Source organism: Gobio gobio, assembly GCF_949357685.1.
Source record: "Gobio gobio genome assembly, chromosome: 1".
Lineage (NCBI taxonomy): Eukaryota > Metazoa > Chordata > Actinopteri > Cypriniformes > Gobionidae > Gobio > Gobio gobio.
In genome coordinates this window covers 40,079,819-40,102,127 of record NC_137097.1, presented here as the reverse complement: position 1 = coordinate 40,102,127, position 22,309 = coordinate 40,079,819, and the positions used below count along the sequence as shown (strand labels likewise).

The 22,309-nt window shown below is 39.2% G+C and overlaps 1 protein-coding gene across 3 annotated transcripts; it reads right to left on the bottom strand.

The window, feature by feature from the left end:
• Positions 1 to 1,121: 1,121 nt before the first annotated feature.
• smarca4a (SWI/SNF related BAF chromatin remodeling complex subunit ATPase 4a) lies at positions 1,122 to 21,924 on the bottom strand. 3 transcript variants are annotated; one of them, XM_079829641.1, is made up of 35 exons: positions 21,795 to 21,924; positions 19,426 to 19,712; positions 19,196 to 19,328; positions 16,714 to 17,163; positions 16,269 to 16,367; positions 15,871 to 16,123; positions 15,601 to 15,727; positions 15,180 to 15,353; positions 14,846 to 15,019; positions 14,575 to 14,748; positions 14,408 to 14,461; positions 13,362 to 13,492; positions 13,124 to 13,178; positions 12,291 to 12,400; positions 12,022 to 12,169; positions 11,744 to 11,907; positions 11,369 to 11,435; positions 11,095 to 11,205; positions 10,741 to 10,983; positions 10,488 to 10,601; positions 9,042 to 9,149; positions 8,867 to 8,953; positions 8,703 to 8,749; positions 8,442 to 8,608; positions 8,088 to 8,251; positions 6,744 to 6,971; positions 5,697 to 5,744; positions 5,505 to 5,582; positions 5,176 to 5,394; positions 4,830 to 5,092; positions 4,104 to 4,209; positions 3,815 to 3,916; positions 3,502 to 3,634; positions 3,235 to 3,371; positions 1,122 to 2,023 (listed from the first exon to the last, which is right to left on the bottom strand). In XM_079829641.1, the coding sequence occupies exons 2-35, from the start codon at positions 19,645 to 19,647 to the stop codon at positions 1,991 to 1,993; spliced, it is 4,923 nt and encodes a 1,640-aa protein (XP_079685767.1). In that variant the 5' UTR covers positions 19,648 to 19,712; positions 21,795 to 21,924; the 3' UTR covers positions 1,122 to 1,990. The 3 variants fall into 3 exon arrangements, with proteins under 3 accessions (XP_079685767.1, XP_079685768.1, XP_079685769.1); XM_079829642.1 differs by lacking the exon at positions 5,697 to 5,744; XM_079829643.1 differs by lacking the exon at positions 5,697 to 5,744 and having other exon boundaries at positions 14,408 to 14,458.
• Positions 21,925 to 22,309: the final 385 nt, after the last annotated feature.

Genomic DNA, 22,309 nt, shown 5'->3' with positions numbered 1-22,309 from the left:
AATCTCTCAGATTTCATCATCTTCATTTGTGTTTCGAAGATGAACTAAATGACTTGAGGGTGAGTAATTAATGAAAGAATTTTCATATTTAAACCTTTAACATGTCTTTCCCTTTCCTAAACCCCCAACCCCTTCATAAATGATCAATAAATCCCCAAATTTACTCTACTAAAGCGGTCCCTTGGAAAGCATGCTGGGAAACACAGATCCACTAGCCAGTTAATTGTCGACAAAATGATTCATGTAGTCCCAATTCATTTGTGTTAAATATATTAGGTGGATTGAACAAAACATTCAAAAATCTAGTTACTTTAGCTAATTTTAATTAAACCAAACAAGAGACAAAAATCCTTTTTCTGAGGTGCATGCTTATAGTCTTTTAACACAAAAATAACAATAAAAAAAAAAAACCCTTGAATTACAAATCAGATAAAATAAACTTGGTGGCGATTCCCAGACCTCAAAAGTTAGGCAATGTTAGGATATTTACAAACGTCACAGAACCAACAGTTCAGGGTTTGATTTTCTGGAGAAATGCACTATGATCCTTTATGAGTAAGTGGACGACACAGGCTTATGATGCTTTTGGGAAGCACAGCCCTAAGTTTATCTCAGAGACCATTGGTTGCAATTATTCTACGATCTGCTTTTGGGAAACAGTTCCTCTCGTGACATTCATCTACAGAAACGCTTGTGGCCACAGTGGGGTCAAAAAGTTGTGTAGCAACACAGTGCTAAATCAACATGAATCACATCAAAAAGGACAAATTGTGCAAAGTCTTGAAATCCAAAGATTTATATAACGTTAAAGGGATAGTTCACATAAAAATGAGAATCCTGTCATCATTTACTCACCCTCAAGTTGTTCCAAACCCGTATGAATTTCTTCATTCTGCTGAACACAAAGGAAGATATTTGGAAGAATGTTTGTAACCAAGCAGATCTCAGGCCCCATTGACTACCATAGTGGGGAAAAAATACTATGCAAGTCAATGACTTCCGATATATGCTTGGTTACAAACATTCTTCCAAATATCTTCCTTTGTGTTCAGCAGAACGAAAAAATTCATACAGGTTTGGAACAACTTGAGGGTGAGTAATGACAGGATTCTCATTTTTATGTGAACTATCCCTTTAATGAGAAACTGTGTTCTGTTTATATTGTGGGTTCATCTGCTTACCTGTACATAGTATGCATCATCAAAAAGGAGCATATTGAATTTGGCATTTTATTATCACCGTCTTACTACATTAGTTCTTTGTACAAATAAATGGCAGGCAATGGAGGGCATTTCCACAAGGATGTGACATGACATATAAACTATGAATTGGTCAATCTCTACTCACAACTATATGCAGTTCACCAGTTTTGAAGTCTTGACTTGTGCAAAACAACTCTGAAGCATTTACTATTTCTGAGATGCTTTTATTGTGCATTTTGGAAATCCAGTGACACTGACAGTACAGAATCCTACACCCTATTCTCCCCCATTTCTCCTGCCAAGGAGGAAGTACCTTAATCCTGTTTGCAATCTTCATTTAAACAGAGACATCAAGAGAAAAACGGAAAGAGAACTAACTGGCTGCGTTTTCCACAAACAACATGCGTCTGGGGGGGATGAAGGGGTGACGTTCAGGCTAAAATCAAGAGGACACTGAAACATGATCCACTCTTACTGGTCCACTTAGTCAGTCTGTCAAATATCTGTCCATCTTGTCACGTCCTTGTGAAAAATCATAAAAACAAATATAGAAAGAAACAACAAAAGCTCAATACATAAACGCTCCTGCTATACATAAATTTATATCGTCTGCTTAAATATGCAAATGGAAAGGCTTTCTTTTTTTTCTGCATTTTATAGTGTCATTTTCCGTTTAATCAGTGTCCTCTCTCTCTCTAAAAAAGGGGTAAAACTAGGCCCCTTCAGGAGTGGGCATCTGTCGAATCTGTAGCTGAATTGAGTAAAAGACGCATTTTGGTCCTGAAGGTTTAATCTTCCTCGCTGCCACTAATCGAGTGCTCCTGTACAAAAACATAAGAAAATCAATTAGCATAAGTGAGTATCTTAATATCTGTATTTTTCCTTTAAATGGATAGAGCTCACCAAAAAATTACAATTGTCTCGTCTTTTTCTCACCTCGCATACCGATACATCCCTTTTTTCATCTAAACACTTTTCACACTGTGCTTAACCTCGGGTTATCGCTCAAAACGCCACTTTTAACCCCGGATAAAGGAGCATTTCACACTTGTAATTTATGAAACCTTGCTCCAGAGCAGTGCAAATGCCGCTTTTGCAGCATTAACCCCGCATTGCGGTGCCAAACCTGTACAGTGTGAAACGAAGCGGTGTTAGAATGTTACAGCTAGAAGCCTTAGTGTAAAGGAGGCCAGCTAGTGGGAACTGTGCGAGTAAACCTCACTCCCCTGGTTTCAAGAGTTACACTAGCGACTGACGCTAGAAGCATCCTTGTTAGTGCACCCGACTCCTACGCCAGCGGCACTGGTTTGAATCCCGCTTGGAGTGGTATGAGTAAGACCAGTCACGTTGGTGCCGTGACAGGGATGGTAGTGATGTTTAGGGGGGTGAGTGCAACGGAGGCCGGCTAATAAGAGCTGTAAGAGTAATTATGGCTTGTTTCCACCGAGCGGTACGGTTCAATACAATATGCAATTTTTGCCATTTCCATTGTCAGAAGTTGTGAATGGTACATGAGATATAATTTGTCTTGAGTAGATCTAACGGGCGATCTTTGGTCTCATGAATCTATCTATATCTATTTGTTCCTGGTAAACTTTATATATTTAGGCTATTTAACTGTAGACTAGAGCGCTGACTTTCTATGTTTGACTGAATTGTTTGCTTTATTTCTTGTATAATGTAAATGCTGACAGAAAATTTGACAATTGGAGTGAAGAAGATATGTTTTGGATGTTTCAGAGATGTCCGAAAATTCCATTCAAAATAAATTTGATAATAAAGTTCACTATATATAATAATACACGGATGCGCAATGCTTGTGCATTTATGTAATCATACCACGGCGTTCATCTAATCAATGACGCTAACATTCATTTGCATTATTTAGACTCACAGAAATTGATTATTTTCCTAAAAATCTTTGTTTTTATCTGAAGAAAGAATGCCATGGGATGGCATGGGGGTGAGAAAAAGACGAGAGAATTTTCATTTTTTAATGAACTTTCTCTCTACGTCCAATATTCATAAGTACCTCTTCCTGGTCCTCCTCACTGTCATCATCGCTAACAACAGGTTTAGGGCGCGAGCTGCGCCCAGTACGGCGTCTTCCCTTCCCTCTCTCCACTTTGTCCTTTCGACTCAGCTTTATCTTCACCTTCACAGAACGAGCTAAAACACACACACGCATGTTAATCATGGAATCGCTTCATTTAAATTTGAATTGTACATGCATGATACTCTGCTCAGATAAATAGTCAATTTCACAAAATATATATTTAGTATCATCATCGATACTTACATTCAGACTCCGATCCTTCATCTACCTCGTCCTCTTCCTCCTCACTCTCTTCTCCCTCGCTCTCTACATCTTTCTCTATCTTCTGCCGCACACTGGTGAACACAGACTGCAGCACGATAGAGTCCTCGTAGATCTGAAATATAATAATAAAAATCATATAACCATATAATATAAATCCTAATCTCATCTGAATCAGCTAAATTTATAGACATTTAGATTAACGATTAAACAAAATGCCCTACAAAGTAAGGAACAGGATGGTCCATTAGTGCTTTTTGATTGGTGTAATGTTAAAGAGGATGATGAACATTACCAGTGATCCCTCCAGATTGAAGGTCTGGGCGTTCTGACAAAGCAGCATGACATCTTTCTCCAGGTCGTTCAGACTGCGGTACTTATGACTCTTGATGCGCTCCTGTACAGAACAGAGAACAGGATTCAACACTTGAATCTTTATTTACTAATATATTATGAATTGCCTATTGACATTAAGTTAGTGTATTTCAATTGGTGTTTGTGAACCAGCCAAAACATTTAGAAAAAAACCCAAAAGCACAAACTTTAAATTAATCAATTAAAAGAAAAATGAATAGTTGACAAACCTTGATCTTCCTGAAGTCCACAGGTTTGCGAATGAGTTCGTAATACTCTGGCAGCTCTTTACGAGATGGCAGTTGAATGAACACCTCACTCAGTTGCCTCCCACTGCTGTTGAGAAATACAGAGACAAAATTGTTTTACTTCTAAAATGTTTATCTAATTTACACCAATTAAAGCATAAAATATCTCTATAAGCACGGAAACACTGCATTTATCTGGTCTGGAACCATTTTGGTAAGACTGTGTTTGTCTAAACCTGGTATTATGTAAAAAAAATCGGGGTATAATGGGGCAGTATTTGTAACTATTGTTTCATTTTGAAACAAATATAAAAAATTTTTTGCTTTCCTGAAAATTAAAAGTAGAGAATAGCGCTCAAAGCCAAGATCATGGGTTCGATTCCCAAGTAAATTTAACATGCATGAAGTGATAAAAAAAAAAGTACATTTACAAAGCAGTGTACATTTCTTAAGCTTAAACCAAATGCATATGAAAATAACCTTAAGAGATAGATAGAGATAGATAGATAGATAGATAGATAGATAGATAGATAGATAGATAGATAGATAGATAGATAGATAGATAGATAGATAGATAGATAGATAGATAGATAGATAGATAGATAGATAGATAGATAGATAGATAGATAGATAGATAGATAGATAGATAGATAGATAGATAAAATAAAAATGAACAAAAAAGACAGGAACATGGCCGAAGAGACTAACCCATCCTTGTATTTGATTACGGCATCCACAATCTTCTTCATCTTCTTGGTGAGCGTGGGAGGGTTGGGAGAGAGTTTTTCAGCTGGAGGACGGCCACGTTTCTTCTGCTTCTTACAGTCGTCATCTTTATCTCTGCTCCGCCCACTGGAGCTGGGTGTGGACGGGCCTGGAAGGTCGAGGTCACGGTCTCGCTTCCTCTTGCGGGTCGTTTTTTTGTGGCGCACCTCTTCCTCAATCTCATCAAGGGTGCCTTCCTCAATGGCCTGAGCAGCAGTAAAATAGGTCAATACGCTTGGAATTTTATAACAAAAGAATCAATACAATGCAGTTGTGATTCCTCATTCACCTTCAGCCACTGTTTCTCCGTGAGGGAGTCGCTGTAGTCCACCTCCTTCCTCTGACGGGAGCCGCGGCCGAACATCTTCTCCTCCTCTTCTTCGCAGGTGAGCCTCTCCACCTCTGCATCATCCTTCATGATCCAGGTGGGCAGCTCATCCTCCTCCATCAGCCGGGGTTTGCGCTTCGGGTTACGAGCCTCTTCGCGACGGCGGTCGAGATCCATGCGCTGGACAAAAAAAGACAAGAAAAATCAGGAAGAATTGGAATAACAAAGTCAAACAAAACAAAGAGTGTCAAGTTAACGGAAGTTAAATGAAAGCAAGTAGCACTCCTTACCATGAAGTGATCGAACTCTTCCTCGCTTCTAGCGATCATCTGATTAACGGTCTCGTCATCGGGTACTTCATCTTCCTCCTGAGATAAGAGAGAAACCAAAAGGAGAGAGTAAACGTTAACTACAGAAAACAGAGCCTGTTGAAAGGACACTAGGGGTGTAACGGTACACAAAACTGATGGTTCGGTACGTACCTCGGTTTTGCTGTCATTGTTCGGATCATGTTCGGTACAGCCGGAAAACTAAACATAAAATTGCTTCTTTTTTTTATTAAACAGTGGTTTGGTGAACAAATTGTGTATATCCTTAAATTAATTAAATTATAACAGTTTCTTAAGGATAAAAAAAAAAAAAACAATCATCTCTGCTAATGCTGGAAACTATATAGGGAGCCCTTACTTGCACATTACTATAACATTAAAGGTTAACAACAGAACCAAAACTATTAGCCTAAATTCAGATGTTATTTATTTTTAGATATAATAATCAACACTCAAATAACACATTGTATGCACACATGCAAACTGTACATAAGGCAGTTTTTGCATTAACTAAATCTAATTATAAAATTATGTTTTACTCCAATTCGTTGTTGAAATATAATCATTTATACACAGTGTCTGTCATTTTCATGACAGATTCATTTAAACATTAAATAATCAAGACATCACTAACAGGTTAAGTAGAATACAATGAATATATAGGCTAATATAGTGCATATATTTAGCGAAAGAGTTCATTTCTCTAGTGAACCAACCAGTGTGGACACAATGACTTGCCTGAGGTATATGTAATGCTACGTGAAATTGTTTACAAGCTGTTTTATTGACGTCTTTCCACGGTTGAAACACTGATTGAGCGATTACACGACATATGTTGTAATGTATCCCTCAAAATACCATAAGATGTTAAGTCATGTTTATTCTTTGACTAGGAAGAGATGATTGCGTTCACTCACTCTGCCACTTGAAAGCCTATACAGTGATCTGTCACGCCACATTAAAGTGTGTCAAAATGGCAGTGTTAAAATTTCATGATAAAATGGACAGAACACTTAATATGTTTGTGTGGGAACTCGGATTTCGGACAGACTCAAGCTTATTGTTAACTGTTAAAGATTGCATTCGGTACACATGTGCACCGTACCGGAAGTATTCCTACCGAACCGTTTCGGTACAGGACATGTACCATTACACCCCTACAGGACACTAAAATTGTCCATCATAAATAAGTGTCTGTACCTCATCCTGCTCTTCATGCTCCAGGATGGCCTGCAGGAAAGCTCTGCGCTCATGGCTGGAGGACTTCTGGTCGAACATACCAGCCTGGATGACCTTCTGGTCCACGTTCAGTTTGTATTTGGCAGCAGCCAGGATCTTCTCCTCCACGCTGTTCACGGTACACAGACGCAGCACACGCACCTCATTCTGCTGCCCGATACGATGGGCACGATCTTGGGCCTGCAGATCCTATAAGAAAAAAAAAGGTGTTCAGAGACATAATATATTGTGGAATTCAGACTCATTAAAACAAATAATATTATTAGCAATTCAATTAAAATGATGACCATCACAGAGAGGAAACCCATTGGTTAATATTATTTCAATTGGTTGTACATTCTTTTCTACAGAGACTCTAAAGATTGTAGAATCTGTGTAAAAGATTCAATACTGGTATCTACAAAAGCTTATATGGTAACACTTAACAATAAGCAATGTAAAATATTTTCAGCATTTATTACAATATTATCATTTAGGGTGATGTTAATTTCTCCATACACTAATCAATTTTTAACATTACAAGTGTCAAAATTAATGTATTATGAATAAACACAAATTAACATTAGTTTGTTTATACATTAACATTCTTATACATTTTATTCTACAATTAATTAAATATTCTATTTTACAGTGATGCTATTCAAATGATTCTAAAGATTGTATTCTGCAATGAATATTGTACAAAAACAAATAAATTCACATTCAGTTATACATTCTATTGTACAATGATTCGTTGATTTGTGAACAATACACTCACTTTTTTCAGTAATAAATATAACTGAGGACCCGTTTACACTAGCGTGTTTTCATTTTAAAACGCATAACTTTTGCTAAGGTTGTCTGTCATCTACACTACTCAGGCGTTTTCGAACTTGGAAAACGGATACTTTTGAAAACACTGCAGACAGTTACCTGAACATGATAATAGACCTGGGCTGCGTTTCCCAAAAGCACTGTACGCCTAAGTTGATCGTACAGACTGTTAGTGGGTTTTGTTACAATGCTTTTGGGAAACGCAGCCCAGAGCCGTCTCTCTGTAGCATGCCAGCCTCGACGACCATGTAAACAAAAACACGGAGACAGAACTGCATGCTTCGCTGACTTTGTGGTCCTTTTTTAGCAGCCGTTGTGCAGTTAAACGCTATATTGTATAATACTGCAGCATACTACATGCGCAAGAGGCAACAGTTTAGAGTTGTACGCGCATGCCCAGTGTGCATGAACGGTCATGTGACATGCTCCGTTTTAAAATGAAAACGCACTAGTGTAAACAGGGCCTAAATATTTCAAGGGACAGTCTCGTACCTGGTGAGGGTTCCAGTCGCTGTCAAATATGATAACCGTGTCAGCGGACTGCAGGTTCAGCCCCAGACCTCCTGCTCTGGTGCTCAGCAGGAAGATGAAGTAATTAAAGGACGCGTCATTAAAGTTCTTCAGCAACATGCCACGATCCTCAGCCTTAGTGGTTCCTACAAGGACAAAAGAAAGATGTCAGCATGATTACACCGCATCTTACATGACTGCTAGTCTTTAACGAACTATTAAATCCAAGACCTTTCACTTAAAAAAATAAAAAATAAAAAATCAGTCTACCAAGATATGCAATAATTTCTTCCTAAAATTCTTCATTCTATGTGAACCTGGTTGAAGTCGACTCACCGTCCAGGCGCAGGTATTTGAAGTTGCGGTAGGCGAAGTAGTCCTCCATGATGGTCATGAGCGAGGTCATCTGACAGAAGAGCAGCACTTTGTGGTTGGTGGCGCGGAGCTTCGGCAGGATACGGTCCAGCAGCTCAAACTTGCCAGAGGCACGGTACAAATCAAGTCTAAAGTGTGGTGATACAGAATATGGTAAATCACAGATAAAACCAGGAATGCAAAAAGCTGTAAAATTTTGTTATCGGGAAGTGTTCTACATACCCCTGAACAATGCCTCCAGTGAAGCCCAAGTGCTCAGAGAAAGATTCCTGCAAAACAGAAAACAAAAATGTCAAACCAGGTGCCACAAATCTGGAAGATAAGCATACAGGACGAAAAAGACCTTGAATATGTGAATATGCAGAATATGTGAAACAAATGATCACCTCAATGTGCTGGAACATGTAAGGGTGGTTACAAATCTTCCTCAACTGCATAATGGTGTTCATCAGCGTCTTAGTGCCTCCTTTACCCTGTAACAGGAAGATGGATATTAGACTGTTTCAGAAAGACACACTGAACGTTCCTCACATATTCTCGGCGTGAATCCGGTCATCTCACCTTCTTGTCTTTCTCAGAGCCGTCGGTGAGCAGCACTCCTTTAGCCTGCATGTGTCTGTACAGCACTCTCTGTAGAGCCGACATGTCGCACTTGATCACATATTCCACCTGAACGCAAGGAAACAGAGACAGACAAATTCACATTTTAATGTAAAAAAAGAAACTTCAGTAGCAAACATGGCATTTTGTTATTTTCAGTGAATAGATTCATAGCCGATTAAATGAAGTTTCTATGTGGCATTTCAAGTGTATTACATAAAAAAAAATTTGTAAAGAAATAAATAGAATAAATTGCTTTCAGCAAGGATGCATTACATTGATTTCGTAACATTCTATTCAAAGAATCCTGGAAAAAAAAAGCTTATTAAAAGCGTAAAGATTACTTAGCACAGTCATTTTCAACACTGTTTCTTGAGCAGCAAATCGGCATATTAGAATGATTTCTGAAGGATCATGTGACACTGAAGACTGGAGTACTGATGCTGAAAATACAGCTTTCATCACAGGAATAAATTACATTCTAAAATATAAATTTGAATAGCTATATTTCAAAATTTTACTGTATTTTTGATCAAACAAATACAGCCTTGGTAAGCATACAAAAAAAATATTGACGTCTAATAATAAGTATTGAGGAGGGAGGAAAAGGAAAAAAAATAAATGTATAAAAAAAAAAAGCCATCCTAGGTGTATATGACATTCTTTCAGACAAACACAATCGGAGTTATATTAAAAAATATCCTGGCTAATCCAAGCTTTATAATGGCAGTGAATGGGAGCCCACAAAAGTGCATCCATCCATTATAAAAGTAATCCACACGGCTCCAGGGGGTTAATAAAGGCCTTCTGAAGCAAAGCGATGCGTTTGTGTAAGAAAAATATCCATATTTAACACAAATTAAAATATCTAGCTACCGGCAGACCGCCTTCCGTATTCAACTTACATAGAACGTGTAATGCCTCTCGCAGTTCAAAATGCTTATGCTACATCTGACGTCATACATCTCGCCAGTTACGCTTTTTCCGTAAGTTGAATACGGAAGGCTGTCTGCCGGAAGCTAGAGATTTTACTTTATGAGGAGTTCAATATGGATATTTTTCTCACACAAACCAATCGATTCACTTCAGAAGGCCTTTATTAACTCACCGGAGCCATATGGATTACTTTTATAATGGATGGATGCATTTTTTGGGGGCTGCCATTCAATGCAATTCTAAAGCTGAGAAGGGCCAGGACATTTTTTTAACACAACTCTGATTGTACTCATCTGTAAGAAGAATGTCATATACACCTAGGATGACTTGAGGGTGAGTAAATTATGGGGTCATTTTCATTTTTGGATGAACTAACCCTTTAAGGTATTTCAGGACAAATACAAGTTGAGATGCATATTGAATAGTCAAAAGAGTGAAAAACAAAATTGTTTTGCAAGCACAAAAACAAACCTTCTCCGGCAGTTGGGCCTCCACTTCCTTCTTGAGTCTCCTGAGCAGGAAGGGGCGGAGCACTTTGTGCAGACGACGGATGATCAGAATGGTCTCTTCTTCATTCAGGTCCACCTTTAAAACATAACATTGCACCACTACGTTTACAAAGCGAGATGACCCAAAAACAGGATTTCAAGTTGTAGCACATTTGGACACGATGCAACTAGACCTACTAAAACTTCTGATGCGTCTTGATTTTAAATCAGCTTACCTTCTCTCCAGTCATGGCAAACGGAGCGTTGAACCACTGCTCGAAGGTGCTGCAGCTCTTGAAGATGGTGGGCAGCAGGAAGTTGAGCAGCGCCCACAGCTCGGGCAGCTTGTTCTGCAGCGGCGTGCCAGTGAGCAGCAGACGCCGGGGCGCCAGGTAGTGCGTGTTCAACACCTGAGTCAGTTTACAGTGGTGGTTCTTCATACGGTGACCTTCGTCCACTATCATGTACTTCCAGCGGAGCTGAGAGAAACAGAGAGAATCTTTACCAAGTAGCTCACTGTCAAAAAGCATAAAAAAAACCCCACATTTAATTGGCTGACAATGATAACTTGACAATCGGCAGGTCTGTACCTTGGCCAGCACTTGCTTGTCTTTGATGATGTACTCGTAAGTGGTGACAAGCACGTTGAACTTGCCGCTGCGCAAAATGGGAAGAAATGCACGGCGAGCAGCAGGAGAGCCCTGAGATGAAAACAAGCAAAGAAAATTTGTTAATAAACCTTAATTACTTGCTTAAGTGAATTTTATTTTGTATTACTTTACATTAATTTCTGGAAAACCAGTTCAATTTGCCCAAAATGTTTTTTGACAATTTAAATACTACATAAATGTATCAAATAACTACCTTGTAAGAAACTTTCACCACAGACGGAGCCCACTTATCAAACTCGTACACCCAGTTCGACAGGGTCCTGTAAGAGAAAATATATAATTACAAATAAATATCACTAATTATTTGTTGAAATATTACCAAATATAATAGATAAATAACAAAAATGACAAAAAGATGATGGTTTAACCATAGATAAAAAGATTTGAGTTTGTTCTTGTAAAGAGAATTATAAGTGTAAACACGATTCACGTCAGAAAAGTAATTTTTCTGAAGTAATCTAGTGAACATTTCTGCATTTCCTCAATTAGGAATATAAAAACTGCAGAAAAACAAAATATCCTTTCCAATATCATGCAGCCCTAGAGTAGAGTGTGAAAAGTGACTCACGAGAGGGGGACGATAATGAGGAAGGGTCCGTTGAGACGTTTGTATTCCATGAGGTAGGTGATGAGTGCGATGGTCTGGATGGTTTTCCCCAAACCCATTTCATCAGCCAAAATGCCGTTCAAGTTATTGTTATACAGAGACACCAGCCACTCTAGACCTTTGATCTGCAGACAGGATGGATGAAAGTTATTCAGCACATGCTATTTATCAAATCTCACATGTTCACGTAGGTCATCAAGGTGCATTTTGCAGTTGGTTTGGTCTACATGTGTGTATACCTGGTACTGTTTGAGCTGTCCGTTGATTAGCAGGCTCGACTGTCTATCCACCCTCTCCGTGACGGCGTGAGCCACGGCGTAGTAAGACTGCAGGCCGCGAGCAAATGCTGCGCTACCGTATTCATCGTCAACATCCTGCTTGGCATGCCTGTGGGAGAGAGGGATCTTGCTTATATACATCATTATGACAATAGAATTACAAAAAGGACCATAGGATGGCCCGAAATAATCCCATTTGTATGAAGCACAGCTTTAAGCCAGTAACGTACTCAATGATGTGACGGACGTCCACCTCAGACACATCCTCACAGTCTGGATCCGGAATTATCTTCTTCTCCTCTGTTGCAGTTTGAGAGGGCTGAGGCTCCTCATCGTCCTCCTTTAGAGAAGAAAATACAATGGTACATTAATAGAATAAAATGTAAACCTTTGTATTTAACTCCAATTTAATAAGTTATACATGGATGCTGATATAACCAAATGCTTTTTGTCATCATTAATTTTACATATACATAATATTTTTCAAATTTTGTAATAATAATTATAAATAAAATTAATAGGTTATGGAATGTATTAAAATGTAAAACTACTAGACAACCACATAAATAACAGGGTTCCCTTCAATTAAATAATTATGATGTATAAATGAATTATACATTTTGGAAAATGTGTGTGGTTGTCCAGTGTTAATTATAGATATTTTACAATTATACATATTTTTTTATTTGTATTTATAAATATAAATATAATGAAATGAAATGTATACAAATGTAAAACTTCAAGACAACCAGATAAATAATAGATTTTTCAAATTTTGTAATTAAACTGAGGTTATGAAATGTATCGTGAATTGTTAAAATGGCTTTTAAATACCAGCCAACTGCTTTGGACACCAGCATCAGATGGTTAAAATGTGCATAAAGACAAACATTGGTTATCTGTATCAGGTCATGGTAAACTAGCCATTAATCTTATTCTGATGATGGCCTCAAGGCTGTGAAAACACACACACAGTAGAGTTCTTCAAGTGCATTTAAAGCCCTTGTAGAAAGCATAGTGTGTTGCTGAACAAACAGATATGAGAGCTGAAGAACAGCCATACCTCGTAGTCCTCTGAGCCACTATCTTCACTGTCTGACCGTGGGGCAACCTCGTACCTACAAAAAAATGAACAAAATAACATTCAAACAAACCTGCTGCTTTAGTCAGATAAATGCAAATAATAAATATGCTATATTAGGGACAAAATTGTTATGATGTGCTACTCCAACCCTTTTTACTAGTAGATACTCAAGTACATATTTTGAATGAATGAGATGCCTAAAGTGTGTCTCACTCACCCTGGATTCATCTCCAGCCAAGCATCCAGTTGTCCAGCTTTAGGAGCTTCCATGCCGGTGAGGATTTTCCCACTGTCCACATGAATCACCTTCACCGGTAAGTCACTCATTTGACTGGTCTCATCCAGAGGCTACACATACAAAATATTTGTATCAGATTAGGTTACAGGGGTCACCGCTGCTTCTGATTAATACATTTCAGTGGTTTTGCAAGTTATTTGTAATTACTGAGATACATACACTACCTGTCAAGTTTAAAACAAGTAAGATGGAAAAATATTACTACATTTAAAATTGTAATATATTCACAATATTGCTGTTTTTACTGCATTCTTGATCAAATAAATGCAGCTTTGGTGAGCATAAGAGACTTCTTTCAAAAACATTTGAAAAATCTTATTTATTCCAAACACAATTATTATTATTTTTATTATTATTATACTAGATTACATCATATTACTTTTTTAATCATTTTGTTTCAGGCTGATTTATCAATGAATCATTAATCATTTTCAACCAATTCAAAAGAACAATTTACAAATTTAGATTACATGATCACTTGCATGTATTTGAGAATCAGAATATCACATAGTTGATGACAGCAAGCAAGTTTGTGAAAATTGAATAAAAAAAAGGAGAAGTGAAATAAAAGCAATAAATCTGCCATATAGTGCTATTGTGGCTGCGTTGTGTCACGTGAAGGACATGATGCGTCACCATGGAAATATTACTTTAATAAAATTATAACACCCATGGCATTAATACTTTTGTTATACATGTTATGTGTGATAATATTTTAGTACTGTTTTCTTTTAAATGTATGCGTGTTGGAAGCAATGTTCAGATTAAAAGATTTTGCAAATTTAGTCCATCAATCTTTACATCAATACAAAACCAACATATATAAATCAAGAAAAGGATTTATCAACATGCAAGGTCATTGTGATTAATATAAAAAAGGTGCGACCAAATGGAGACACAATAGCACAAGTGATTAGCCAAGCTAATTGTAAAAAGCCAAATATCTGCCAATTTTAAGATCTCACCTCTCCATCTGGACCCAGAGCAGCAACTCCACCCTCTACTATGTTCTCTGGCTTCTGTGAGGAGAAAAGCAGACAGAAAGATCTCACACACTACTGGAAAAACAACGACGGACAACTCAATTTACCTTCCATCACGGAACCCTTTGAATTCCATTAAATCCCCTCACCTTCTTCTTTTTCTTCTTCTTCTTCTTCTTGTCTTTGAGGGCCTGGACAGCTTTGTGAGCTCTGACGAGCTCGGTGAGGTTGGCCACATACTCGTCCGTCTGCTGCAGCAAGTAAGCCAGACGCTTGTCTTTCTTCTGATCGATCAGCTTCCTGTAACCCTCTTCATCTTCAGCCTGGAAGAAACACACACAGAATATGCTTTCTTTAGACATTTGTTCTAAAGTTTAGTTGTCAAGTCAAAAAACATGGGAAGTCTGAGCATCTCCTCACCATCAGCCTCCTCATTCTCTCCTTCTCGATACGCTCATTCTCCTTCTTCTGCTCTCTCTCAGTGTTGGCATGGTACGTGGCTACGGCTTTGGTCACCTTCTGCATCTTTGCGGTGATGGAGCGATGGTATTCCTTGAAGTCCTTAGCGTGCTGCAGGATGCTGTTGAGATACTCCTACAAATGCAATGGAATAAGAGGTTCCGTCGTGAACAATGTATTAAGTCATTTGTGAATCAGGTTTAGGGCACAAAGCACACATTTAAAACATTACTTCGTAAATAACTTTTGCAAAACAGTCTCATGACTGAACTCTAAAAGAAGAACAAGCCAGTACCTGATGTTTCTGTCGGCGCTTGCGTTCCTGCTCGATCTTCTGCTGTTTCTCCAGTTTCTCAGTGATACGAGCTTCACGCAGGGACTGTCTCTTGCTGCGCTTGTAGGCCTTGCCGTTCAGTGCGGTCTCCAGGGCTGTATCGCGACGCATGCACACAACAACTTCCTGACGGAGCTGTGTTGACAAGGACAACATAGGTCAAAAACCACTCAAATGTGGCAGGACTTGGCTGAACTCAATTACTCATATTGACAGCCTGAAAATTATATACAATAAAATAACCCAACTATATAATTGTGAGAGAACGCAAAAGCATTCAAATATATTTTTTCCTCCCATCCATGGAATGCATTGGTCATTATCCGTGACTTTCCGAATAAAGTATTTGCTTCGGGCACATCCCTAGAGAATATGATCATACCTGTCTCTGAAAGTTCAGGAGCCTAAGTGCCTTGAGCTCAATGTTGGCTTTTGTCCTCAAGTCTCCAGCCAGAGAGCCTGGAAGGTTCTCCAGCTCCTGAATACGATGAGCAATACGAGCTTGTAACCTGACCGATGGAAACAACATCATCAAACGTTGGTGAAACCAGTTAACAAGGTGGTGTTTCCAGAATTGAATAAGTGTGTTTTACTCTAAAACATAAATGTGCGCCATTTCTTGTCTAAACAAATCAGGGGACCTTCATCTCACCTGTACTCTCTCTCCTGGAGGACCTCCACTGGGTCCAGACCCCTAGGTTTCTGGATGGGTGTGATGCGATTCTGTTTCTGATGCAGGACCATGGGCGGCGGGGCTGGTTGTCCTGGAGACTGGGTCTGAGGGGGCATGACGGGAGAGGCAGCGGGAGGAACTGAAGGTGGCGCTGGAGAAGGGCGGCCCGTGGGCTGAGGAGGTATCAGCTTCTGTGGGGCACTTGCAGGGGCGGCAGCGTTCACCATGGGCCCTGGGATTACAAACGCATCATAAATATGTGACTAAGAAATTATTTTAATTCAATAATACCCTTATAACTGTTGAGGTTACCAGAATACAATACAAAGTCTAAATTTAAACTGCTTATTGGTAGTGATAGTGGATAATTTACTGACCTTCAGGCCAAGATTTAGGTGGCCCATTGGTGGGCTGTCCCTGCAGGCCTGGAGGAACACCAGAGGGTCCTGGAAGAGGCATGTTTGGACCGACCATTCCTGAAACATCCAAATTGTAATGGAATAAGATTAAAATAGATTAATCATAAGAATCTGCCAAAATATGTCAAGAACATGTCCAAAACATTAAGACCAAAGAAATAAAAGGTTGTTGTTATTTTTTTTATTTTACTTGCTTGCGTTCATTATTATTGTAACGCTATGTGCTTTGAGACATGAGGTAATTAAAAGCCATCTCTTGTGACGCTTTGAAGACTTTTGAAGATTTAAAAAAATTAATGATCCTACAAATAGACTTTAACTTCACGTAACTTAAAGTAGCCTGACATGGGGGTGGTTATTTCAACATTTTTGGAGAGCTGTGAATTATGAAATGTCAACTCACCAGGTGGTCGATTGTAGTTGGGTCCCCCAGGGACGGGGCCACCTGGTCCAGGAGGTCCTGCTCCTTGTCCTGAAGCAGGGGGCATGTTGGGCATCCCCGGCTGCATACCTGGCATGGGCCGCTTTCCCTGCACTGCCATCTGCAGGTGGTCAGGTAGAGGCTGCCCGCGCGCAAGCATCTTATAGGCCATGATCTGTGCCCGCAGCTGGTGAAGCTGGTTTTGGTTGAAAGGAGTGGGCCCGCCGGCACCACCAGGCCCACCAGCATTTGGAGGTCCTCCACTGGGTCCCGAACCTGCAACACCACCTGCACCTCCGCTCCGATTCTGCGGGTCACCGCCCTCCATGGGGACAGCACCAGGACCAGAAGGCATCATGGGGCCAGACGGAGGGCCGTTAGAAGGTACCGGACTGGGGGCATGTTCAGAACCGCCCAGAGGAGAGGGATAACCTGGAAGAAATTAAAGAAAACATTTAATGGTTACATTTTCACAGAAAATATTAGCCCTGACAAAATTCGAGTCATGGGTGTTTTTCAATACACTGCTAATGTAATTGCTAATGCGTTCTGCATTGCTTTATAGAGCAATTGCGTTTGTGTGTACAGCAAATCCGTATATTTTGTGAAACGGTGATGTCATCACACCAGGTCTTGTGCATGCTCCAAGTCTTCTTCTCCGTTTTTAGTGCATCTCTGTGGCAGAATTACAGCACCACATACTGGTCTGGCATGTATACTACATTGTTTTGAGTCTGGTTCAGTGGTTTCGTGTACGCAGATATTTCTTGAGATGAGGGGGAAAAAAAAGATTGGATGGGGAAAGCTCTGGCTTCATGTGAATGCGGCCTAAGATTATATTAGTAGATTATAACAGATACACAAAATGTAAATGTACTCTCTCTCAAAAGGTACAATTATTTGTTAAATTGAGGTAAACAATCATTCATTTTCTTTCATGACTTTGTGGTTTCCAACAACTGTCTGTCTTACTGTTTCAAAAGGGTAACCCTACATTTTTCTCAGTTTGAAAAACAAGTGCGGCCCCAAAGGAGGAGAAGCAGTGCACATCAAAGGGAATTGTGAGCAAACAGGTTGGACGGCTTTTCTAAACCCAGTCTAAACAGTTCAGCAGTGAGTACACCATCTGGTTGCCATATAACAGAGCGCCACAAACATCTGCATATCTTATATTCCACACGTGCAGGTGTATGATATATCATCATATATCATAGATAGAATGAAAGTTAGAAAGATGAATAGAATGACGGAAATGACAGCAAGAACAACAAACAGACTGAACAATAGATGGATGGATAGACCGATATAGATAGAACGATTGAAAGATAGAACAATAGATACACAGACAGACAGATAGAACAATAGATAGATAGATAGAACGATAGATAGATAGATACACAGACAGACAGACAGATAGAACGATAGACAGATAGAACGATAGATAGATACACAGACAGACAGACAGAGAACGATAGATAGATAGATAGATACACAGACAGACAGATAGAACGATAGATAGATAGAACAATAGATAGAACGATAGATAGATACACAGACAGACAGAACGATAGATAGATACACAGACAGATAGAAAGATAAATCGAACTAGGGATGTCACGGTACCAAAATTCCAGTAGTCGCTACCAATACCATAAAAATGTTACGGTACTCTGTACCAATTTCGGTACCACAGCTAAATGTTTTTTTAATTTCTTTTTATTTAACTATTTAAAAATATATATATTAAGTTTATTATTTATGATGATAATCATAAGTAAATAATACATTAACATTCAAAGGCTGTTTGCTGTTTAAAAAAGAAGAAGTGAAAACTAATCAACCATCTGGGCATAATTATTATTATTAGTAGAGATGTATTATTATTACATAGAGACATAGCTAAATCTACTGTAGGCTACAAAAGTAGCTCAATATATTCTGTCAATTTCAATTTTTTTAACCCAAACTTTTATTTTGACGGGTTGCCCTGAACACCTTTGAGTGTCTCTGTTCATGATATGACAGTTTTCTCACCATGACCATAGTTACACACGGCAGAGACTACAAAGACAGCCAGCATCATGTGTTCGTGCACCCGCCCATGCATCTGTGCCCGACATTCACACAGGCGCAGAACATGCAGGCGTAATATTTAAATGGTATTTTGCAGTTTAATATCCACAGACACTAGTATATATATATGGCTACAGTCTGGAGCCCTGCGCTTAGATAAACACGTAGCGACTGAACGCAGCTGCGGGTACCGAATATACTTGGGAGTCGGTACTACAGAAATGCTGGTATCATCACATTTTTAAAATTTCAGTACCGACTTGGTACTGAAGTACCGGCACTTGTGACATCCCTAGATATATAGATAAACAGAGACAGATCGATAGACAGAACAACAGATTGAACGATAGACAGATAGAACCAAAGATTAACAGACAGGTACTATATATACCTTGAGAGTGTTGGTCCATAGGGCTGGGTGGGGGTCCCATGCCACTGTGCCCACCCGGTCTCATGCCCATACCCTTCATTTGACCGTAGCGCTGATCTTCAGGAATTCCTTTCTCGTGCATGCCTTCCATGGGCTTCAAAAACAATAACAACAATAAAAAAAGAATGACTCAATAATATGGATCAAAACCACAAATGAATCGGATGCATATTGATAAAACCTGTCAGTACCTTGTGCATCTGGTGCATGTTGTCCTGGGGGTAACCTGAGGGGCCCTGTGGAGGTAGTGGGTGTCCTGAGGAGGGGGGCCCAGGGCTGGGGCCCATCATGCCATGGGCAGAGCCAGGTGAGGGTCCAGGACTAGGCCCTAACATGGCCCCTGGAGACGGCCCAGGGCCCGGGGAAGGGCCCGGCCGAGGGGTCCCGCCCATAGGTGGGTCCGGAGTGGACATCTCTCAGCAGAGCCAGAGGAAGTAAGAGGCGGAAAACCAGTGTTCTGTATCTGTTTTCAGAAGGCCTGGGAAAGAAAATAAACAAATTCCAGCAGCTTTAACAACACAAAGCCAAAACAAGCTTAAAAACAGCATTTGTATAATATACATATAAAACAATTTTAGCTAATGATAATGATTGGAATGAAAGGAAAAATAAATAATCCCACAAGCTCATACTCGTCATCATGTAGCTACAGAGCAACCACAAAAACAAACAATCAACGCTAATATAACTAATAAAAAGGTAGTTTTCTGTACAACTGTAAAATCACATGCGCTATAGATTAATCCAGTTATGGCTACAAAAAGGACGACCCTTGAAATGAAACAAGAAAATGGGTTAATTAATCTGTGCCCTAATGTATGTCAATGAATACATTAAAAACCTTTAGTGAAGACCCCAAAGGAGGCTTTTTATCAGATTGCATTTCATTCTGCCTAGTATATATCTCAACATTTGTGTCACTTTAAAATATGTAAAACATTCAAAATTCTTCAAAGGTGAAGCCCTAACCCTTGCTTTAAAACATGAAAAACAATATAAAAACTTTCCAAGATTTTTTAAAAGACTATTATAGCTTAAAACAAATCAAACTTGATCATACTACATCTTACAACAGTATAAAGTAAATAAATTATATAAATATTTAATTAAATTACACAGATGTGTTTTCTTTAGCCGTGAAAACTTCAATTGTATTATGCATTTCGTTATTACAGTAACCCTGTAAAAAAACACTATTATACAGACAACAGTCAGCTGTATAATGCCCTGCTATAAAATGTACGTTACCCTTTTTTATAACGGTTTTATAAAGTTAGCTGAAAACAAAGCCTATAATAAACGTGATGTTGAATGTTAGGTTTTATTGAGACAACACGCTACACCATTGGGGCAAGTTGACACAAAACAAGTAATTTGTAAATCACAATGGAAATCTTCAATGGCGTTTTGTAGTGAAGCAAAAGTATAAACACTGACACAAATAAACCCACCCTGAGAAACATTTACTGGAACCAAAATTGTGACAACTAAACCCAGCGTCACCTATATAATAATGCAAAGTGCGTCTTCAACCGGTTCTCAATATAGTATTTCATGTATGAAACCGATTTATTATGAGGTTTAATTAATGCAAAACAGTTAACTTTAGTTATAACTAATTATTAGCTAAAATGCATATGCCGGTTATGTATAAAATATCCAAACATTTACAAAGACTTCAAATATAATTATGATGCAAAAGAAACGTATATCAAAAACAGTTTTAATAAACAGTGATCAAAAAATAAACGCCAATTTTTGTTTTTTTCTCTCCCCCCCAAAGGCTAACGAGAATTAGCAGCTTGCTAACACTGACTAGCTAAACATTAGCCAACAATATCTCATTAACCTCACTATAATAAATCATAAGATTATAATAAAACACGATATAATGCTGCAGGGAATTTATAAAATGTACAGGAAATTGTGGTAAAGCGAAAACTGTGTAACGTTAAGTGATTTTTGAGGACGTGAACCAACTAGGGAACAAGAGAAAAAGATTAGAGCTAAAGGCATACAAACAAAACGACTTTTAACCGGCTAAACCGTCCCCGGTATGCTTTCACCAGACATATGTGTGTTGGAGCAGAGTTTAAACGTTATATAAACCATTTTAAAATAGTTGGAAAATAATAAACAAGACCGAAAAGGAAAGACAAAGAAAGGCAAAGGACCGGTTTATGTGTATGTGTGATTACAGTCGGCCATGCTGTGCTTCCCCTTGTCTCTGTGTGTGCTTTAAAGAAAACACGAAATAATGCGAGTTATCCGACTCGAGCACAGAGATAAATACCGCGAGCGTCTTTTTAAAGATGATGATCCCACCCGCCTTCCGTACGCTTGACCCCGGTACCCCGCTCGCGTTACATTCCCAAAACTTCTTCATTCATTCTGCCGCTGCTCTGGCGCTGTGTAATGTCGGACTGATCGGCGCACAGCAAACCGGCGACATAAAGAACGTGTCCGCGTTATAAAACCGTTCCGAAATGTACCAATTTAAACGTCCGCCCTGACGTCATGTGTTCAACAAACATTGTGCCGTGTTTAGAGCGTGACTTACAGTGTAGATTCGCGCCGGTCGCTTCCCCGTACTCTTCGGAAAATCTAGAAACAAAGGGCAGCACAGCTAGTTCCTTTTTCCTTCTCACTTCCCCCTCCCATCTGGTCTGATTGTATCTCTAGAGCGGCCTGAAAGCATCAGTCAGCGGCTCGCGAGCGCCCCCTAACACCAACGACCGGAAGCCCTTGGGTAGAGCCTCAGCGTGTAGGCTGGAATGTAGACTGCATGGCTGAATGGGGGATGGGTGTTACTGGTTACCTACTTTTAATATCTGTACATATGTGTGTTTTTTGCTCCCATTGAAGATGACTGCTATTATGAGGCATAGTAAATCAGGCTCTGAGAATGAAAGCATGTCTGAAATTGGCATGTTTACCAAACAAACACGCTTCTGAGTTGGACAGTTTAATCAGTGCTGGGTAGATCACTTACAAATTGTAGTCAGTTACAGATTCCAAAAAATTGCAGATAGTAATCCTGACCCCCATTCTGATATTTAAAAGACATCTGTCTTT

Excerpts from the sequence above, each read along its gene's own strand:
- smarca4a (XM_079829641.1), bottom strand. The coding sequence starts at position 19,647 with ATGTCCACTCCGGACCCACCTATGGGCGGGACCCCTCGGCCGGGCCCT. Across the intron at positions 14,749-14,845 it reads AGAGAATGAGGAGGCTGATG|GCTGAAGATGAAGAGGGTTA; the intron begins GTGAGGAGATGC and ends TGTTTCTTCCAG. Across the intron at positions 11,908-12,021 it reads GACAGCTCAAACAGTACCAG|ATCAAAGGTCTAGAGTGGCT; the intron begins GTATACACACAT and ends TCCTGTCTGCAG.